Source organism: Eptatretus burgeri, chromosome 8, assembly GCF_056783735.1.
Source record: "Eptatretus burgeri isolate ZD-2024b chromosome 8, Ebu_testis_v1, whole genome shotgun sequence".
Classification (NCBI taxonomy): domain Eukaryota; kingdom Metazoa; phylum Chordata; class Myxini; order Myxiniformes; family Myxinidae; genus Eptatretus; species Eptatretus burgeri.
This window is the reverse complement of record NC_140968.1, coordinates 49,597,263-49,618,788: the sequence shown is the minus strand read 5'-3', so window position 1 is coordinate 49,618,788 and position 21,526 is coordinate 49,597,263. Positions and strand designations below refer to the sequence as shown.

General features: G+C 46.7%; 1 protein-coding gene across 2 annotated transcripts in view; it reads right to left on the bottom strand.

Moving 5' to 3' along the window:
- The window catches only part of ZC3H7A (zinc finger CCCH-type containing 7A), a 139,112-nt gene that overhangs the window by 25,724 nt on the left and 91,862 nt on the right, over positions 1–21,526 (bottom strand). For both annotated transcript variants that reach the window (XM_085891973.1, XM_085891974.1), the window contains 5 exons: positions 18,335–18,435; positions 16,936–17,111; positions 12,060–12,136; positions 9,994–10,130; positions 9,697–9,802 (listed from right to left, as the gene is read on the bottom strand). In XM_085891973.1, the coding sequence (XP_085748099.1) occupies positions 9,697–9,802; positions 9,994–10,130; positions 12,060–12,136; positions 16,936–17,111; positions 18,335–18,435 (597 nt within the window). The remainder of the gene's footprint in view (positions 1–9,696; positions 9,803–9,993; positions 10,131–12,059; positions 12,137–16,935; positions 17,112–18,334; positions 18,436–21,526) is intronic.

The window sequence follows — 21,526 nt, the reverse complement described above, 5'->3', positions numbered from 1 at the left end:
GGGCAGTTCTTGCAGCTTGCCAACTGTTGCTTTCTGATCCTGGCGCACATGGCAATGAACAGGGGGGGGGGGGGCAAAGCAAAAATTGAACGGGGCTGGTGAACGTGGGCAGTGGGCATGGCATGGCAAAGGCAGCAGGCAAACACAGCCCGCAGAAGAAGGCCGCTGCAGGCCAACACAGCCGGCAGATGAACTGGCCGGCACAGGCCTTGAAGAAAAACAGCCAGCCGATGAAGCTGGCCAGCCTTTGCCGTTCAGTGGAGGTTGGTAGAGGGGGTGCGGTGGTGCTGGCCACTCGGAAGGCGGGCTCGGACCTACCGACCTGTCTCCCTCCCACCTATCGCCTTTGCCTGTCACTGTTCATACCCACTCCCTTAATTTGTCAAACCCCAATTTAGCCCCAACTTTTTTATTTTTATTTTTACTTTTTACTTCCCCACTATAAATCGTCCCCGAACCCCCTTTATCGTCTTTGTTCGGCTAACCTATCCTGTCACCTAGCCTACTCCCAACCCCTACGTTCCCTTCCCGGAGGGGAATAAGGGAGAGCTAGCATCCTGTGTCGAGGCCCAAAGAAGCCTCAGAATGGCCTCCCCAGAGTTCGGCGATCTAACCCAAAGTGGGTCCAGCGGCCCACAACGAGAGCGAGGGGATGGATGGTGCGGAGGGGTACATCTCCTAATCTACCCTAACCATTTAACTGTTAAACTACCCCGGGGCTTTCAACAAGCGCCTTTCGCTTAAACTATTGGTTCTATAAACCCAGATTCCCGTCGCCTGTGTTGGTGTCCTCACAATTTCGGGCCTCGCCCCCCCCAATTTTCTCTCCGTGCCCTCACACGGTCTCCTGGCTGGGACACGTGGCTCCCTTTGGCAGGCACGACCCTCTGCCGAATCTCCCGCTATGGCACCCCCGGGCACTACACTGCCTCCGAGCCTACCAGCTCCCTAACACCAGGGAGTGCCCCCCATGGCACCTCCCCTGAAACGCACACGTGGCAGGCTGGCTTCCCGGGCCCCTTTCCGAGGGTCACCCATGCCCACAACACTGCCCACGCGGCTAATGGCGCCCCGGGCCTCTGCACCAAGCAGACGCACCCGTGCCCACTACGCTATCCCGGCCCCCCATGGGCCCTTGGCCTACCACGGCCGACTAGCCTGGTGCCCGGGGTACCCACTCAGCGATACTCACTTTTCGCAGCCACGCTCCCAGCCCGTCAACAGGGCTCCTGCACCCCTCCAAACGGGTTTCGAGCCTACACACCCACCAACAACAAAACGACCTCCATTTTTCAATTTAACTAACCCCCTAACTCACTCTAAACTGACCGCGGGGTCCCTTGGGCGGGAGTCACTCCTCCCCCCAATCACTCATCGCACCATGCAGTCCCCATTCGCTCCACTCACACAGACCCGCTGGCCTCACTCACTCAACAAGCACACGCTTCCACTTCACTCACCAACTCTTCAACACACACACCACTGAACTCTGCCATCCTTCTATCTGCATCCCCTAACTAACTCGTGCTCCCACGTCATCCTTAAACTACAGCACGTTCCTTTTAACACTACGTAGCTAAGCTACGTCCCCTCTTCACATTCACCAGTCTGTCACTGTCTCCTAACTCAAAAAATCATTTTATTTCCCAACCTAAATCTGGCTATCATCCCTCAAACTAATCCATTCCACGGACTCCATGAGGACTTACCCCTGCCCCATGAAGTCGGTCTAGCTAAGCTAACCCTTCCCCCTAACTAGTTTCCATCCTGTGCCCCGGTAAGGGGGTCTTCCACACCTTGCCCAGGAATCCTGTGCAACCGAAAGTGAGGCTTGTTTTTCCTTTTTTTTTTTTTTTTTTTTCCATGCGCATCACCAGCGCGGCAACTCGCGCACTTTACACCTGCCCGTGACGTCATGCAGCTGCACGTGTTCCTCGTCCCTCCTTGGACAGTACCATCCGGCAGGGATACCCCGCCTGCCGGATTCCAACCCCACGTGCAGCCATGGCGTCACCGTGCGCATAAAAAAAAACACAAGCCCCACGTCTCGAGGGGTTCCCCACGCGAACACATGTGCTTTGCCCGTTGGAGCTTAACACACACGATCGCGTGGAGAACCCGTCCGGTCCAAATCCGTAATCCTGCCTAAACTTTGTCCGTCCGCGGGATCGGCAAATCCACCGCGTGCGTTGCCGGACCGGGACTTCACTCTCGCAAGCGAGCACGTGGCGGTCTCGTGCGTTGCACAGCACGGACCGCGTGCTCACTGCTGGGCGAACCCGGCACGGTCCCCGAAACAACTACAGCCGCTACTCGGCTTTCTTTCCTCTGTCGCCTTCGTCGTCGCCATCCGACCCACGCACACCTGCGTGTTACGACGCACACACTCCACTCAATCACATTCACACCGGGAGACGCGGCTGCGTGCTCCCGCATGCCAACCGACATCTCCCTCTCATACCGCTCTCTCACACACACGGTCTCCCTTGCACTCGGCCGTTCACTCACGCGTGCCTCACTACTCACACAAACCATACTACTTACACACGCGGGGGCACTCACCCGCGGTTCCTCATCCACACTCCGTGCCTCACTCATACACCGTGCCTCACTCACACACGCGGGGGCACTCACCCGCGGTGCCTCATCCACACTGGCCGTTTCATCCACACACACGGCCTCTTCCACACACGGTGCCTCACCCACACACGGCGTGCTGGGAAGCACGTACTCCGGCACCATCGCCACCACACCACTCACACACGGGGTCGCTTCCACACACGGGGACGCACTCACGCCTTGCACCACACACACAGGGACAACCACACTGGGGATTCGTGTCCCCACAAGGGTCTCCGGGGCCTCTATACCCCCCAAGCTCTCCGTGCACCTGTCCGCAGCACTCGTCCCCTCAACCTCGCAAAGCACGACCGAACTCACCTGGTCGTGACTCGCCTCAAGGGGGCATACTCCCTCCCCTCGTTCCTGGAGGAGGCTATCCAGCTGCTCGCACTGGGTCCCTACACGCTCCGCGAGCTCACCCTCATCATCCTCCACTACCTCCGTGTGTGTGTGTGCGTCACTTACCCCGTCTTCATCGTGCAGTCTTCCCTCTATCGTTCCCTTCCCGGCTACCGTCACTGCCAACTCAGTCACCTCTTCACCCTTTACCTCCCTTGTCTCTACTATTTTTATTTCCTTTGTCGTCACCTCGTGTCTCGTCTCGCACGTTTTGGTCTCCCCATTTAATTTTTCCCTTTCGGTCACCGTTGCACCCCCTCCCAGCTCGTTCGCTCCTACACGTGGAGTCGCCATTTTGAGCTCCCTGCTAACGGCCTTCATGCCCGCCTGCAGGCATTGGCCCATGTTCTGCGTCTCCCCCCGCAGCTCTTTCATTTCTTCCTTCATGTTTGTTTCCATTCCGTTCATTTGTTGTGTATTCGCATCCAATTTTTGTGTATTCGCATCCATCTTTTCGTTCATGCCTTTCATTTCGTTTTTCATTTCGTTTTTCATTTCATTTGTATTTGCATCCATCCTTGCTGTCATTGCCGCCAGCATGGCGCATAGCTGGGCCATGTCGGATGCACTCAGCTGAGCCGTTTCGGCAAGGGTTGGGGAAGGGTTTTGGTGGAGAGGGGGGGGGAGGTGTCATACACCGCGGCCGCTGCCGCACCCATTTCGGGCTCTGGGTTCAGTTGGGCGAGTTCGTTTTCCTGTACAACCAACATTTCCTGCACGGGGATTTCATCCTGAGCCATGGATTCTACACATTCTACATCCATTTCTAATACCCGCGGCTCCAGCTCGCCTTGAGACGCCATCTTGCTTCTCGTGAAGGGTTAATTTTGCTCGCTCGTAATTTGGAGGGAATCAGGGGTCGCTTCTCTCACCCCTGGACCGATTCCCGTGAATTTAGCTGGAGACAGGAGAGCCCGTTTTCCTGTTCTCCGATACCAGTGCTGCGAGGAGGGCGATGGATTTGTATCGCACGACCTGACACCAGTGTTATGTATTCGCGCCCGCCGGCGTGCGGACGGCCACGTAACTCGAATCGCGGCACGTCGCCCACCGGACGGACAATCCAGTCGTGACCCTCTCGGACTAACGCCGGGAACCAGTCACGGGTGGACCTTTCGGTCTCACCGCGATCGAGCCAATCGGCCCCCGCGTGGGATAGGGTTGCTCGCCAAATTCGACCTACCTAAGTACCCACACGGAGGGTAGACCGGGCGATCGCACCTCGCCGCAGGTCGACTTCGGACACGGGCCACTTAAGCGACCCGTTCCGTACTATCGGGATAACCGAGCGGTGTTATCGTCGGCCTCGACGGTTCGATTAATTATCGGGCGTATTCAGCCCACTACCAACCCTTTACGTGAAGCAAGATGAGGATTCAATGAATGAAATGACGAAGCGAAGCGGGAAACAGTTCAACACAAAGCACATTTATTCGCGATGAACGGAAAGCACACATATTCAATTCCACCAAAAGCACATAGAAAAGGAAAAGAAACACAATGCAATTTTACACAAAAAGCAAATGTGAAAGCGAAGACACAATGCAGAGCTAATACCTACTACCGAGCACACGGCAACACTTATACAATTCTACTTCACAGACGGCGCCGACAACACATACCCAAAACCAAGAAAAAGAACACCCTCAAGGATGAGGCGGGCCTGAGGCCGAGACCGGGTCGGGCCTACCCATCTGGTGATGAGACGCGGAGCGGCGATGGTGCCTCAACTCCGCGGGCCTCGCGGACAGTGTCTGGTAGGGGGTGGGAAAAGGGGCCCCCTTGGTCGCACTATCTCAGCGCGGGGGGGAAACAGGAGGGGGTTGCTGATGCTCGGGGAAAGGAGGATTTTTACTCTGTCTCGAGTCCCGCGACGAGCGTCTCCACCTCGACCAGGTCGCGCCGTCGGCCTCCCTGGTGTGCAGCTCCCGGCACGACGCGAGCACCCCCTCGTCTGCCTTCACCGCCTCTCCACAGCTCCGTCCTCTTCGCTCCGACTCCAACGCACACGACGACGACGACGACCAACAACACGACCACCCTTTTCTGACGAACGCAGCCGCTTATATAAGCCCCGTGGCTTCGCCTTTGACCCCCTGCCTTCGACCTTTCACCTCGCTCCCCATTGGCCCGAGAAAAAGTGGGCGTGAATGCATTTTGATCCATGAATTTGCATATCGCGACCGCCCTCCAACGCCCTGGAGGCGGGGCCAAATCGCCCCTCGCTCACCGATTGGACGGAACAAAAGTGGGCGTGTGTCGTTTTTGATCCGTTTTTGGAGCGGAAAATCCGTGGTTTTGTACACGCTGTTCGGCGCGCGCCCTGCATGAGTCCAATACCGGTACCCACAAGCGGCGCAAGAACGGTGGCGATGCGACGGTTGCGAGGTGTGACGGGAAAGGTCGTGGCTGTTGTGGTGAAGCGGCGTTGTGGTGGGTGGTTGATGTTGTGACGACTGGTGAGACGCGGTTGGCGGTGGTAACAATGGCGGTTGGTCCAAAATAAAGATAGTAAAAGAAAAACGGCTATCCTGAAGAGTCGCAGCACGCATGAATGACATTTATTCCCTCTAGACAACGGGTTTGGGCCTAACTACACATATACTTACCGAGATATCTCACCTAAGGGACCTGAATAGTGGTTTGCGAATTTGGTCAACCACAACAATATGTTCAACAGCCTCTTCGTCCAATTGACTCGGACTCTTCAGCTGCAATTGTCATCTCTGTACACACATCAATGCCTGGTGCTCCTTCTTTCTTCCTCCTCTTCAATGCCATATCATGCCCTTCCTCCTCTGTGATCTCCACCAACTCCACTTTCCCATCTATATAGCACGGTAGCTCCAGCTCGCCGTTGCTTCCTTCCCGGTTCAACAGCTCTTTGAAATTGCCTTCCCATGCCTTTAATACTGCCCCCACTCCCATCATCATCCTTAATCACCTCCCCCCCCCTTGTCATCCTCATCCCTGTCATGAGCCAATTTATACATCATCTTCCTCCGACCATCCTCTTCCAAATTATTCCTCACCTTATCCACAGCTCTCCTTGCTGCTTTCTTCTCCTGTCCAAAGAGGTGCAGCAACCCTGCACATGGCTGCCTACCCTAGCCTTGATCTTCTCTATCCTCTTCAACCCTCCTTTTCACTAACGGCCTTTGCTACCTCCTCCAACCACCATACCTGGTTTCTATCCCTCAACGATGCACCCTTTCCTGATGTCCTTCCACATAAAACTTCTGCAATTCCCCTAAACGCCTCTGCGTACTTCTTCCGCTCCTCCTCCAAACCTTATGCTTCTTTGCTAAGTTGCTCATACCTGGCCTTCAACTCTCCTTGTACTCCATGATGATGTTTCCCCTTCACTTCTCCCAACTAATAACCTTCCAACCCCTGCTCTGAATATCCCTTCTTTTCTCCATCCGTACCACAAACATCACAGGCTTGTGTTTGGTGGCAACATGCTCTTCCGCCATTGCTTTACAATCCTTAACCCTCCACAACGGTCGCTTCCTTACCACCACCAAACGCAGTTCTGTTCTATGATGTCCACTCCTACAGGTAATCTCATGGCTTTCCCACTTTTGAAAGAATGAACCAGCTCTTGACCCCCTCAATGACTCATTCCCCAACCAAATTTACCAAAGCATTCCTCTTCCCCCAGCTCCGCTACTCCCACATGCTCATTAAAGTCCCTGCAATGCACAGCTTAATGTCCAGCTCAACCATTCTCATCATCCTCTCCAGTGCATCCCTGAATTCCTACTTATCTGCCCAGTCCTTCCCATTTGTGGCACATATATACTGACACAACACAAACATTTGCCTCTGTACCACCAACAATGCCGTAACTATCCGTCCTTCCCATCTTTCCACTCTGACCACCTGCTTGCTGATGTTTTCTGATACGATTATTCCCATGCCATTACTCCTTCCATCCCCACTCACATGCAACAGCTTGTATCCTCCTACCAATCTCATTGCCCTGTCTCCTTTCCACTTGGTCTCCTGCACACACATTTCCAACCTCCTTCTCTGCATCCCCTCCACCCCTGCCAATGATCCCACATTCAAACAAGCTAGCTGAACCGAGCTTCTGTACTGCTGCCCACCTGGCAGAGCTAGTAAACATCTTCATCAGTTTGGGACACTCCGATCATCAATCAGCAGCGCGACCCGGGCTGATCATCCCTAACCCCACCATACTCACTCCATCTTCTCTTGCTCCTCCACCCCACTCACTCCTTCCCTCCCCATACCCCCTCCTCCCCGATTTCCTTAATACATTAAAGTCGTGCTTATTCAGCTTGCAAGCAAATGCTTTTCATAAAAAATAAAAAAATAACAATAAACCGCAATTCTTTCGCAAATATCACTGTTCAAAAGCCACCCAGTTCGACCCTGATCACGCTCGCGCAAATACGCTTGACGCCCACACCCAAGACAGACACACACACACACACACACACACACACACACACACACACACACACACACACACACACACACACACACACACACACACACACACACACACACACACACACACACAATTAGAGAGTTGACTTAAGTCAAGTCAATGGGGGTCGAAATGATCATGAGTAGGGGTGCGGGATGACAATGAGAGTAAAGTTACCAGAGTTGGTGTCAAAGCCATCCAATGCTCGCCTGTTTATACATTTATCGTTTTTAAAAGACGAGTCTAATAATTAATATTTTTTATAAAGCATTGCAGTGAAGTATAATTATAAAGCAATATATGTATTTGTATATTGTAATCAGTAACAAGAGTCCAAGTGAGCACAATATACACCCTAACAAGAAGGTATATACAGAATTTTTTTTTTTTTTGTATACCTTGGTCGAGGCTCGTATGAGAGCAAACACACAACTCACAGCAAGGAGGCATGAGACAAGAGGGGCGGGAGTGGAAGGGACACAACAGTGGGGAACAGACACATTAGGTGAACTGTGAAAGTGAGAGGGATGGGGATGGGACGGGGAACATGGCAAAGAGAAGATGGACATTTCAGGGACTTTCAGGAAGGAAAGCAGGAGAAATGAAGGAAGTGGGCTTGGGTGGATTATCGGGGGTAGAAAATATCGAGGATTTGGATGGGGGAAGATAAGAGGTGGTGGTGAACAGCTGTTTTGAAAGCCTGCAGGGAAGAATGGGAAAGAATAGAATGAGGAAGTTTATTCCAAAGGCGGGAAAAAAAGAGGAATGAAAGAGTGAAGATGAGCAGTGATTCATGATTTTGGTAGTTTTACCAGAAGGGGGTTGTTGGCGGACCTTGAGCGCCCTGTGGAAATGTGGTGGGGACAAATCGCAGAGAGAGCAGGGGGGGCAAGGCTGGAGAGGAGTCGGTAGAAGACAGAAAGACCACCGACCAACCTGCGGTGATTGAGTGAGAGGCCCAAAGACTCAGCTTCATTGCGGGAGATGCCGATGATCTTAAATGCCCTGGTTTCGACAGCGTGAAGCTGAGAAAGGTGGGAGGCAGGAGCACCAGCCCAGAGGGGAGAGCAGTACTCCATCAGGTTGTGTTATTACATGTGCTACTAATTGTGCTACTACATGGAAAATAGCATCCTGGTTGCCATGGCAACCACTTTAGATGACGAACGTATGTCGCGACACACCGTCTCCACAGTCTGTACCTATGTACCAAATATGAAACGTGAAAGTTGAAAACTTTGGGAGTTAGAGTGCGGACAGGATCGGCCGGACAGACAGACAGACGGACGGACGACCGGTATCACATAATACGCCCCGATATATATATATCTATATATATATCTATATATCTATATATCTATATATCTATATATCTATATATCTATATATCTATATATCTATATATCTATATATCTATATATCTATATATCTATATATCTATATATCTATATATCTATATATCTATATATCTATATATCTATATATCTATATATCTATATATCTATATATCTATATATATATATATATATATATATATATATATATATATATATATATATATATATATATATATATATATATATATATATATATATATATATATATATATATCGGGCGTATAAAAAAGTGTGGTAGATAAAAGCATGAGAAAGGAAACTAGAGGGGGAGCACTCAGGAGAGTGCAAAACCTCCGCCGCCAATACTGCTGGGTCACTCAAGTGAACCTTATATCTTATTCATTAAATATGATGTTAACAGTGCCGACAGAGTTATAGTTCTTTTCTCTAACAATTTTTTTTGGGGGGGGGTAGAAATCGCTTAAAACATGTAGAAATGCAAAAAAAAATTTTTTTTCTCTAACAATTTTCTTTTGGGGGGGGGGGACCAAGTCCAAAATCTAATGGCATGATCCTTGGATAATGCCGAACCCCCCCCCCACCAAGTTTCATCGAAATCCGTCGAGGAGTTTTTCCGTAATACAAAAAATTTAACATTTTCACGCTCATGCTCACACTGACGCTCATGCCAGGGGTATCACTATAGCTCTCTGTTCTTCGAACAGGTGAGCTAAAAATGCACATTTGGCAGTACATACAGCTTAGCATGCAGAGGTATAGAGGGGCACACTTGTATGGACAAGAAAGCATTTACATGGACATTACAACTGTTCTTGTAGAATCTGTATACTCAACAGAAATGATAAATTAAGAATTTACCTCATACTGCGCTGGCTGAATCTTGGTGGCTGGTAAGGTGCGGATGGGCATCCATCGTTTGCGTTCAGGAGACGAGGCGAGCAGTATACATTTCTTAATTGACCACCTAGGCAAACGTACCATAACAGCGTGTGAAAGAAGGACCAAAGGCACTAAACTTGCAAAAGGTAAAGATGAAGTTTTTTTCCTTTTTAAAAATAATTCTGGCATGAAAATCTGGACCACAGTTAATACAGTTTAAAAAAAAAACAACAAAAAACAAACAAACAAAAGAAAGTATGGAGTACAGGAACGCACAAGTGACGAGCTTTCGACTCGCAGTACTTCCGCTTGGGGTCGGGACCAGTTGCAAGGCCGCTGCGCCAACAGTCACTGCACACAAACTTCAGTTGATGGTACAACCGAGGAGTCTTGATGCCATCACTGGAGACTTGCTAGACACAAATCAAAACACTGTCAGCAACAGAGAAGCACAGGCCGTGCTGGATCATGAAAAAAAAACTCACAGCCAGAGGTGTATCGGAGCCAAAACAAAAGCTATGTTGATCAGAGAAAAAGAACCACTAGCCTCACTGCAACATTATTTTTAACATCACTACATAGAAGGATCAGAATACTTACCATCCACCTGGAAACGCTTCATCTCACCCCTACCTCGTGCACGCATTTTAGCAACTTAGCCATTTTTACCCGTCGCTTTGCTGACGGATTTAATCGAAAGACGGAATGCTGTACTTCACAAACACTCTGCTCTGTTCACGTCAACATTTGCCCGAGGTCATCTCCCACCTGCTTGGAAGTCAGTTAACATCTCTTCCATCAACCATCCTTGCTGCTTATGGTTTGAGAAAAAAACCACTTCCGCTTCGCTGCAGAGCTCAGTGTTGGATGCTTTTATTCACACAGATTTCACTGAACATATTGAAAATTATGAATTATTCGCACTCAGATTTCAGCATCACTGCAATGCATATTGTTACGTTGTTTTTTGTAATACCGACTACCAACGGGTGGTGCGATACGACACACATTTCTATAGAGAGAATTGGGGTCTTCTCCCCACCCTGAACCCCCAACCCAGAAATACTACCCAGACAGAAACTATACTCAGGGTACCCTTAGAGTTTCGACAACATGCCAAATATGGTTGGATTTAGTTCAGTAGTTTATTAATTTTTTTTGTAGCATATACTATATCCTGATGCTGTGTGGACTTTGCTTCCCCGCTGACGAACCTCTGGTAGCTTGTACATACATGTTGCTGCGTTTGAGCCTGAGGAGTAACTGCTGAAATCTATCTGTCCGGCTTCTTCCCGACATCTTCGTTCCTTGTTCATTTCACATTTATTTCTGTTTTTCTTTTTTCACGGTTGTCTTTATTCATTCTAATTCTCGGTTTTTCTTCCCTTTCATCACTTTTCCTCTCTTTCGTTATCGATCTCTCCCAGGAGAAGTGAATTCTTGCAGGGATGTTTCTGTAAGGCTCACTTGGCTGCGCCTGGATCGGTTCGAGGGTTGGGGAGTAACGGCTGAAACCCGAATCCTATCCAGATTCCTCATGATGACTCCATCTTTGCTCTTTACTTCTGTTTTTTTTTTTTTTTAAACGGTAATGACGTAAAAAAAAAAAAAGGAAAAAAAAAAACAAACCAAAGAAGGCGAATTTCACAACAGGAAAAAACAAACAAACTGCTGTCTGGAATACCAAAGTGAAAAATCAATTATTCTCATCAATATTTACGGCAATGAGAAATGAGCCAATCTAAGCAGCAAGATCATTGCTGCCATTGATAAATGTAGAGAGGACACTTTGGGAGCAGCAAAGGTTGCTGCACAACAGAGAAGCATCCTTCATAAGTTCAATATTTGTTCCATTGATGGGAAATTTTCACAGTGGTTTAAAACTCCTGTCTTCCTCTGGTAGCTTCTGCACATGAAGGGCATTCAAAATGCTCTCAGGTCGACTTACTTACAATGGTCCAAATTACACCAACTTGTATATAAATAAATATATATATTTATTTATTTTCAACGAAAAAGTGAAAACAGAATTCACAACAAAGGAAATATTTTATCTTCCCAGTTGATATACTTACACAATTCCATTTTGAAAAACAATTATATGTAGGCGAGATGATGTTTATATCGGCAGGAAGGTTACCAATGTGAATGTGGAAGGCAAGAGGACACAAGATACCCAAGAAGGGATGAACGGACCAAATCGCAGAAAACACGAGATGGAAAGATGTGGCAGAGGAAGTAACGCAAGACAGGAGGAATGGGAGACGGGGATTCAACCGGCGGTGATAGGACATCCGAGTTTGGACAGACGATCCGTTTTCATGTTGCAGTTGCATGTTTACCTCGAGACGCATCTTGGCAGAATAACTTTGTGACAAGAGAAACTGGGATGCTGCTTCAATGCGTTCCACCGGCATTCCTGGGAAAACGAAAGGCAACGCACGCAGACCATCAGGGCCACGAGAAGTCAACGTCTCAAATGTTTTCATCTCAACCGGTTGGGTGTACTCAATTCGGCAGGTTTCAACTTTAATTGACGTCATTCAGAGAAACCTTCAAAATGATTCCATCATTTTATCTTGCGTTCCCTTTGCACCCCAGGGAAAGTGAGATAATCTGAGCTTCGATTACAAAAAGGTTAAATTTTTTTGGTGGTATACAGTGTCGAGGTTCATGGAGGAGCATTTAAAAATCATGAACACTCTGCACAATGCCACAGAGTTCAGTTGCAAGGGTTTCATAACCAAAGCATCAGAGTTTGAAAAAAAAATCCATGGACAACTACTTCCCCCACCCCCCTTTTTTGGATATCGAGTCAACAATGACATAACAGAACAAATTGAACAGTAGAGTGAGGGGGGAAACAGCAACAGCAGAGTTCAAGGACAAGATAGAGGGAGACTTGGACAAACAATGGGTGTGGGGAGGAATGCGGGGTAAACGAGGATGCAGGGAGTGAACAATACGGAAACCGAAGCAAGCTCTCAGGAAGGAAAAAAACTGGAAATTTGGAAGGAGGTGGGCTTGGGTGTGAGGGGGTGGAGGATTAATATGGATATAAGGATCATGGTATTGGATGGGGGTTTCCTTTGCACCCCATCTACATCAGAGATCTACAGCCACCTAAATCTGAAATTATGGTGAACAGCAGTCTTGAAGATTTGGAGAGAAGAATGAGATTGAAGCGAATGTGTCAGCTAGTTCCACAGGTGGGAAAAAAAACAGAGGAACGAATGGTTGGAGATGAGTAGTGATTCTGGATTTTGGGAGTTTCACCATGTGAGGGGGGTGATGGTGGATCGCGTGCACCCTGCAGAAACATGGGGGGCGGGGGGGTGCAAGAAACAGGGTGCAAGACCAGGAAGGAGGTGGTAGAAGACAGAGACCATCGACCTGTCTGCGATGGGAAAGTGATAGACTCGGCTTCATCACGGGAGATTCCAATAATCTTGAAGGCCTCGGTTTCCTGCGGGTGAAGTCCTTGTATGTGGATTGGAGTCGAGAGGTGTGTTCCGTCAGCAAGCAGCTTGATACCGCTTGCCAAGCTGCTTGCTCGATTCAAAACACTAAAGCAAGCACGTCAAGAGAATGGAGTGCTCGGCCTTGCTTAACAACATGGAGGTCTCCATATATAAACTGATATGGTGATACTCGAGCAAATGCTGTCCGGGCCACATTGTTTTCAGTTTCACTCGATCATCTTGTGACAACTTCCTCAAACAAATTTATTGTGCTTGCAGCGGCTTAAGAGTATGAATGAGGAGGAGGGAAAGAAAGATAAAGAAATGGAAAATCAGAAGGAGAATTTGCCTGCCAAGCTTAGTTATGGACCCTACCCCTGTACATTTTGGGGATGGTTTTGCATGTTTGTAGCTCTTGAAGAATTAGGACGAAAAGTAGAATAAAACTATGAAATGCACATTTCAACAATATCAAAAGTATACACAACAGGGGTATACCTCTGAACATTTAATTGGTTGTAGTATTGTTTTGAATCTGACTACGGCGCCATTTTTGCTAACATAAGGAACACCTCCCTTTGATTGCTTGCTCCACTTCCTGAGCGGTTCGGCGAGTGGCTTGCAAAGTGGACAACGTGGAACAAATGGCTTGGATAGAACAAATGACAAATAACAGAACAAACCCCTCGTGTGCCAAGGAAGGACTGCATACGATGGAGGATGCCCAGTCGACGGCTGGCTTTGGAGCCCAACTTTGAAACGTGGTTTGCCCAAGAAAAATCGTGGATGATGGTGAGACTCAGAAATTTGAATGACCCAACTTCCTCAAGAGGATTGTTAAGAAAGTAGATGGGAACGTTTGCCAGATAGTCCTTTTGGAGACAGAGAGAGAGTGAGTGAGATTTCTCAGGAGTGAAAGACATATTCCAAGTGTTTGACCATCTTGTGATTATTTTTTTCAATGTGTGAAGAGAGGGAAGAGGTTGCAGCCTGCCTGTCTGAAGGATGAGGGATGTCACGGAAGAGGGTGTAGTCATCAGCAAATAGATGAAGAGGATTCTCCAGCGAGTCAGAGAGATCAGTGCATTGGGGGCACTCCAGCCTCGACAGGGAGAGGATATGAAAGGATTCTGTTGAGAGCCACATGCTGGCTACAAGAGTAGCAGAGATCACAAACCCAAGAGTGGAGATGGCCATGTATGCCATAGGCAGAGTTTGGAGAGCAAGGTGGGATGCCAGTAAAAATGCTTCACAACTAATAAACCTTTATTTCCAGAACGTTCTTTGTGTATTTTTTTTTTTTTGCCATCCTTACCAGCTCAATACAAGAAGAGTATCAAATGCCTTGTAGAGTTAAAATACAATTTACTTCAACCCTCCAATTCCCCATCAACCTCAAAGCAAAACAATGCCGCATGGACGGCAACCTCCCGACAGAACAAAACCACTCCCGAGCAGTTACCGTCGCACACTGAAGCCGAGACTTCAAAGATGGTCAAACTGTCACTGTTTCTCACAAGGCAGTACCAAGCGGTTATCGCCGGCCTGTGATCCAGCCGAGCTAATCCCATGTTAGTTCTTAAACAAGGTTAGAATAAATGAAATCCTCCAGGGATCTCAAAATGAACCCGATTGATTGCGCAACAAAATGGCGGCACTACAAGGCAAGCCATTCCTTAAGAGATAAATAACGAATTTATTACACAAGACACGGTATAAAAACATAAATCCCAAAATACAAAACAACAAGACAACAATTGATCCTTCCAAAGACACCACACACAAGAAATGGACAGTGCAAAGAGCAAGCTGAACATGGTATAGAACACATAGTTTGTGCAGCATATCTGGGGAACAAAGTTGTAACAGAACAGTCAGCATGAGAACACACATAGTGCTGTTTCAGCTCAACCAGGACAAGAGTGGTTGCCAGCTAGTGGGCAAAAGCACACAGGCCTGTGGGTCATTGGGAAAGCATCCTGTTTGGGCAGGGGTTGTACACCCAACCCTGACATTAACCATTCGGGGACAAAAGGGTTTCCACCCCTCAGAAGTCCACCAATCATGACCCAAATGGCTTCATTACACCCCAGTCGAAGTCCTACACAAGGCTACGCCCCAACCCCCAGGTCATTCACCTATCTAAAGCCACTGTCACACCTTGACGTTTTAGCCAGCGTATGCCGACGTATGAAAAATTTGGCGAATACGCTGGCACATGTCGAATACGTTATGAGTAAGTTTTGTATATGTACGCTGAAGCACGCTGTCATACGTCGTAGTATGCCGAGCTCATTGACAAATTTTAAGCATGCTCAAAATTTTTTGACATATGCCAGCGTAAGACTCGCACGTTCCGCATACGCTGGCCATAAGTTGTAGGCACGTTATGCGATCGTTGACACACGTCGAAACACGTTACTTGTAAGTTACTCATAAGTCTAAATACGTCGAGGTAATGTCTAGCGTACCCGAAACTTATTTCTAACCTATGAGTAACGTGCTTTGAACCTATGTGTAACGTATCTCCAACGCATATTGAAGTATCTAGACGTATTTGATGTCTTCCGGCCGACCACATAGCTTACTAAACGTGTTTCTAACTTACAGCTACCGTATAATGGGGTATTGGAAGCGTTTAGGGGAATTGGTGTATAAAAATGGGGTTCACAGGAGGAACCCGTCAGTGTTCCAGACTCCATGGTGAGCAGATGTCCATGCCATCCGAGAGATGGAGGATCCGGCAAGGCTGAGACGAGAATACCTACTCGCTGTCCTCCAACATCAACATGACTTCATCGATTTGACACTGTACCAGTTGTGTGCCAATAGAGCCAGGAGAAGGAACTGGGTGAGACCATGGATCGGGAGGCGACGGCAGTTTGGCATGTATGACCAGTTCATGGTGGAACTCCGTAACGAGGAGTTCTTCGAAGTTTTCTTCGGCATGACGGTGATGTTGACACTTCGATGCCTAGTGCGGTTATGATTTGAATCGTCGAGCGGCAGCCTTTTAATAGGCTACGCCCTGTGATCGTCGGCGATACGCTGCTGCGCAATGCATATAATAAGTTAGACTATCGTTGGGCATAAGTTGTGAACGCCGACAACACGCTAAGCATTCATTGGTATAAGTTATCGAAACGTTCTGTGTATGTTACTAATACGTTATGCATACGTCCAACTCGTTATGAATACACTCTTATATGCCCAAAACTGGAAAAAAAATAGTTCAACGTACGCCAGCGTTTTAGATAAATTTTGATACGTTGCCATATGCTGGCTAAATCGTCAAGGTGTGACAGGGGCTTAAGCCTGACAACCAACAACTATTGCCCATTTTCTGCATGATCACAGACAACTGTGAATTAGACTTCTTGCACTGAACACACAAAGCCAGCAAGAAGTTCTAAAGCTACATGAATATACACAGTGTTTACAGTCTTAATCCAACTATTGCCCCTTTTATAACTCTCCATATAACTTTTATTTATTCCTATACAGCCTATGGCTGCATCACTTTCTCGGAGCACGTACGGCTGTGCCACTGATGCAATGCACCCTGTTACCAGTAAACTGCTCATTTCGCCGACCTCGGAAGGATGACAGGCTGAGTTAACTCACCTGGTGTTAATTCAACGAAACAGTGGTTTGAACTCAAGACCCATGGATCTTCAGCCAGCCACCTTAACCATTAAGGCTCATCAATATAAATGAAACAACAACAATGGAGAAGTATGTGGAAGAGTATACACACCAGTCTCCAACTGCAGAACCCAGGTCTTCAGTTCCACCAAGCTGTGTGCATAGTTACACGAGTCATGCCAGGCACAGCCGTAGCGTGCCTGACACAGATCCAGCTGTGTGTGTTCTGTCAGTGGTCTGATCTTACAGTATTTTAACGTGGCACCCTGCTCCACATGAACCAAGCACCTGGACAAAAGTGGGAACACTTCCATTTTACATGTAAAACAGCAATTCACAATGTACGAAGATAAAACATTCGCATTCAATGCATTCTACCAACAATTACCAACTTAGATTAAAATTGTCGACAATTAATCTAGAGAAAGTACTCATTTTGTATGCATAAAACTTTGACCGCCGCACTGTTAGACAAACCATCATGTTTGTCTAACATTTGTCTAACTGAATTCTGGTGGTTCAGGTGAACAGTGAAAACCAAATTCAGCAGGCCAGGACACAAACATTTGCTCAGATGACAATTTCTCAACATGAGAATGCCACCGTGCAAGCGAACAAGGTTCCATCATGTCGACCCCAATTACAACCACCTCTTTTGTGCTGATGGACGGGGCAAGCTACATTGTGCTCATCAGTCTGCACGAAATAAATAAATAAATACTTGTTTTCCACAAGTTTACTGAATATTTAGGCAAGAGCCAATAAATTGATGTTGGAGGTACATTTTAGGAGATCGATGCAACAGAGTTTAATGGAGATTCTACTTACACTATTGGCAGATCTCAACTCCCGTCGAGCAGAATTTGAATGAGCTGTCAAACATAAACCTTGAATTGAAATAATAGGAGCAGTCTACATTCTACACACTCGGGGGCACAAGGACAAGAAGAGACGAAAAACAAATAAACACCATTTCAGCATGCAACATGTAGGACACCAAGTCTTGGCAGAAATACTTTACCCTGAAGATTATTTCACAATAATTTCCACATGAGAAAATACCCCATCCCACCACCTCACCCTAACTTATGGAACATTTTGCTCACCAAAATCAATAACAGTTTTTGTTTCTCTTTCTAAACTACTAGAATATAAGACCTGTCGCTTCGCTGATGGAAATACCAATCTTTGCTGTGATGACTAATCAATAGGGCAAGAAGAAAATGGATTCCTGGGAGTGTGGGGATAACCGGCATCACAAGTCGGCGTTTGCAGTTTCGCCACGTGTACCCAGAGAATTAAAAAAAAAAAAAAATTCGTCACAAACCTTCCTGGGAGTTCCCTAAATCCACCGTAGTTGGATTTATTGAAATCCGTTAATCCGTTCTCAAGCTACAACATGACAAACAAACAAACAAACAAACAAACAAAGACAGACACAGCTCCTTATATGATATAGATGTCGGCTCACAAATAATTCCAGGAAGGATTGAGGGAATGCAGTTACGTACTTGTTCTCGTCAAAAATGTGTCGCACATTGGGAGTAGAGCAATAGTTGGGGCTATCGGGATTTCTCTTGCTCAACGTTCGAGGCTTGCAGTTAAAACACTCCTGCAAGGTGTGGGGGAAAGGGAGAGGAATGGAACCAATGTCACGTACAAGACCACAACGAGCACCTTGCATCACAATTCAAGGTTATTTATTGTTCTTTCATTTTAATTTTCAAGGGGATGAAAGATCATTCTGCATACAAATTAGCGAATTAAGGTGTACAAAATTACAATCATACAAGAATACAAAAGAACAAAATCCCATAATTAATAGTACAGGAATTAGGCACCATGACCTCAAACAAATTGCAACAAAAGCTCTCTCACTTGCATCATACCGAGGAAGGTGTCCTCTGCGACAGTCGAAGGGGCATTCCATGTCAAGTGTACACACCCTCCCGCCAATGATACCACATTTTCTCCCCATATATTGGTCATTTATTCACTTGGGTGAAAAAACTCAAAATACCAACTTTTAGTCCTGTGGGCCCATTTTCGGGGCCCCCCAAATTTGGGTGCCCACGGCTGCCCCACAATCTCCCAGAGGCCATATCACAGGTTGTAGTGATCCGATTTGGCTGATCTTGGTATCAAAATGCTCGTAAAAGCGAGATCTTTCGAATCGCGTAAAGTAAAATCACTCCGAAACAGTAATTCAAAAAGTTATAGTTTGGGGCGCCCTTTTACCTTGGGCCCCCGCTCCCCAGCCAAACCGATGGTCCCGATTTTTTCGTGTGAGAATACCCCTTCATATACTCCAACACCTCAGCATAAATGAAAATGGGATCTCAAATGGGTTCAAGTGTGATGATGGTTTTATTGTTCAGGGACTTGGGTGCTGGACACACAATACGCCACAATACATAGCACAATATTTGAACACAAGATTTCCAATACACTATATCAGTATATTGTACAGAAATTTTCCACATGCACATGCAGGAACTGGAAGCGATACTAGTACGAGTAAGAGTTTTTCCTAGCATATTATAGTTAAGATTTTTTGCCAACCAATATTTTATTTGACAGCTGTGTGTCTTTTTTACTGATTGTGTAGGTTCTACCTGTAGCAGTTTTTGGTTCTCAAGAAAGAAGTATATCAGAAATGTCTAAAATGCAGTGATCTTCAATGTCAGGAAAGAAGAAACTATTTGCGGGCCCGTTTGGATGAAGAAAATTCACTTTCACTTCATGAGTGTCCTGAAAGGCTTCCATGATGCAGGCAAGCCACCATTTTCCATAATAGTGCATTGTGACATAACCTGAGAGTTTCCCGTTAAAGGTTGGTGTAGATTTTGAAATAGCTGACTCGATACGGTGTTCCTCGCCAAGGCTGAATTGACGTACTTGAGCAATTTCAGAAATAGCGATGAAAGCATGAAGTTTTTGAGTTCCAGCTATGGTTTTGGCCGTTTTTAACCTTTCTTCCAGATTTCGTTCTTCCTCGTCATACGCCTCTTGGGTCCCGTAACCGAACTTCATTTCATTCAAACCATTTTCAGCAAAAGCGAAAATATATTTTGGAGAAATCATTTGACTGTCGTAAGGTCGACGCAGGCTCTCACGTGTTGCTTCTCGTTTGACTGGACCTCCCACGCCATCTGAAGGGCCCTTGCCATGACTTGTGGCAAAAAATGCCATTCTGCATCAATTCCATACTCTAATTTGTGACAACATAGGTTTATGAAGGCTTTGCAATTCTTATATTGGCCAGCTCAACCGTCTGAGAAATAGTAAAATTTATTTACATTTCCACAGCAAGATTTCAAGTGTTCAATGAGCATTCTTTGGAAGAGGTGGACTGAGACAACGTCGTGAGTATTGCATTCTGATATAATCATGAACGAATCATGGTTTAATTTGCCATCATCCGATTTGAAATAGCAAACCCAGGGGTGAATTGTCGCTTGAGAGCAGTTCCAATGGAATCCTTGGGCCGCATCCTGTACGACAAACGAATAGTTATCCGAGAAGTCTCCAATAATGACAAATTCTCCTTCACCGATTTCGTCTTTCTTATTTTTCAGAAACTGAGATTGGGCCTTGGCAATGAAGTCGTGTCTCACTAATTTCACCGCGTGTTCACAGAATTGATTAATGAATTCTTCCAAAGGCAGGACCATGGAGCTCAGTTCAGATCTGTCGGTGGATGTCCACCGTTTAAACTGAATTTCATCAATATCCTCCAGTTCATAAGCACTCAGTAGCTCGGTTTGGAAGTTTTTAATTGATGGACAACTTTCACAAGTTCTGAAATAACATGCCGGTTGTGCAGGGTTCCAAACTATGCGTGCTATCACATGATGATAGCTAGGAAGTTTGGCTATCTGTGGCATTTTGGAACCAAACATCTTGAGTTTCACATTTTGATGTATCGTACATACACATACACTGTGTGTACCGCCTGAACCGGCCAGGACGCACTCCAAGGGACGGAGCATGGCGAACTTCACGAATCCAACTTTTAAGCCAGGGTTCTTCTCTTTGAATTTCTGAAACAGTTCCTTGAGATTGTTCAGTACCAGGTGCTTTTGAATTTCGTCTTTTCCATGAACATTCCTGACTACCACACAGTCCTTTTTTCCCGGCATTATTCGGCTGACTTCATCACTTCGGTAAAACTCGGTTACGGCGGATTTCACTTCGTCGGGTAATATTTACCCTGTTTGGGATTTGGAGACGATAGCAGACCATTTTCTTTCTCTAAATTTTTGGCTTGCACAGCCATTCTTTGGGAGCAACTGAATTCACTCATCATCCCTCTGATGCTCGTATTCTTCGCAAATATTGTCAACATACGTATTTGCTCTGAACGGCTCGAAACAACGTATTTTTCTTTCAGGCTTTTGATCACCTCTGGCATGCAGTTTTCATCACATTTTGACGCTGTATTTTGTGTTTTCTCCGCAGTGTTTGGTCCAGCAACTAATTCTAATTTCTTTCGCACAGAATCTTCCACTTTACTTCGCTTTTCAGGAACGGATCCTGGGTTCCTTTCCAACTATCGTTTGTCGAATGGGCTTTCGCCTATCATCGATAACGACTGGTTTAATAGGTCAACTTCTGCTTCTCGCTCAAAAACCTCCTCATCCTCATCTGTCAAAATAGATTCTGCAATGCCTTCGATAGTACGTTCTGATGATAATTTCGAA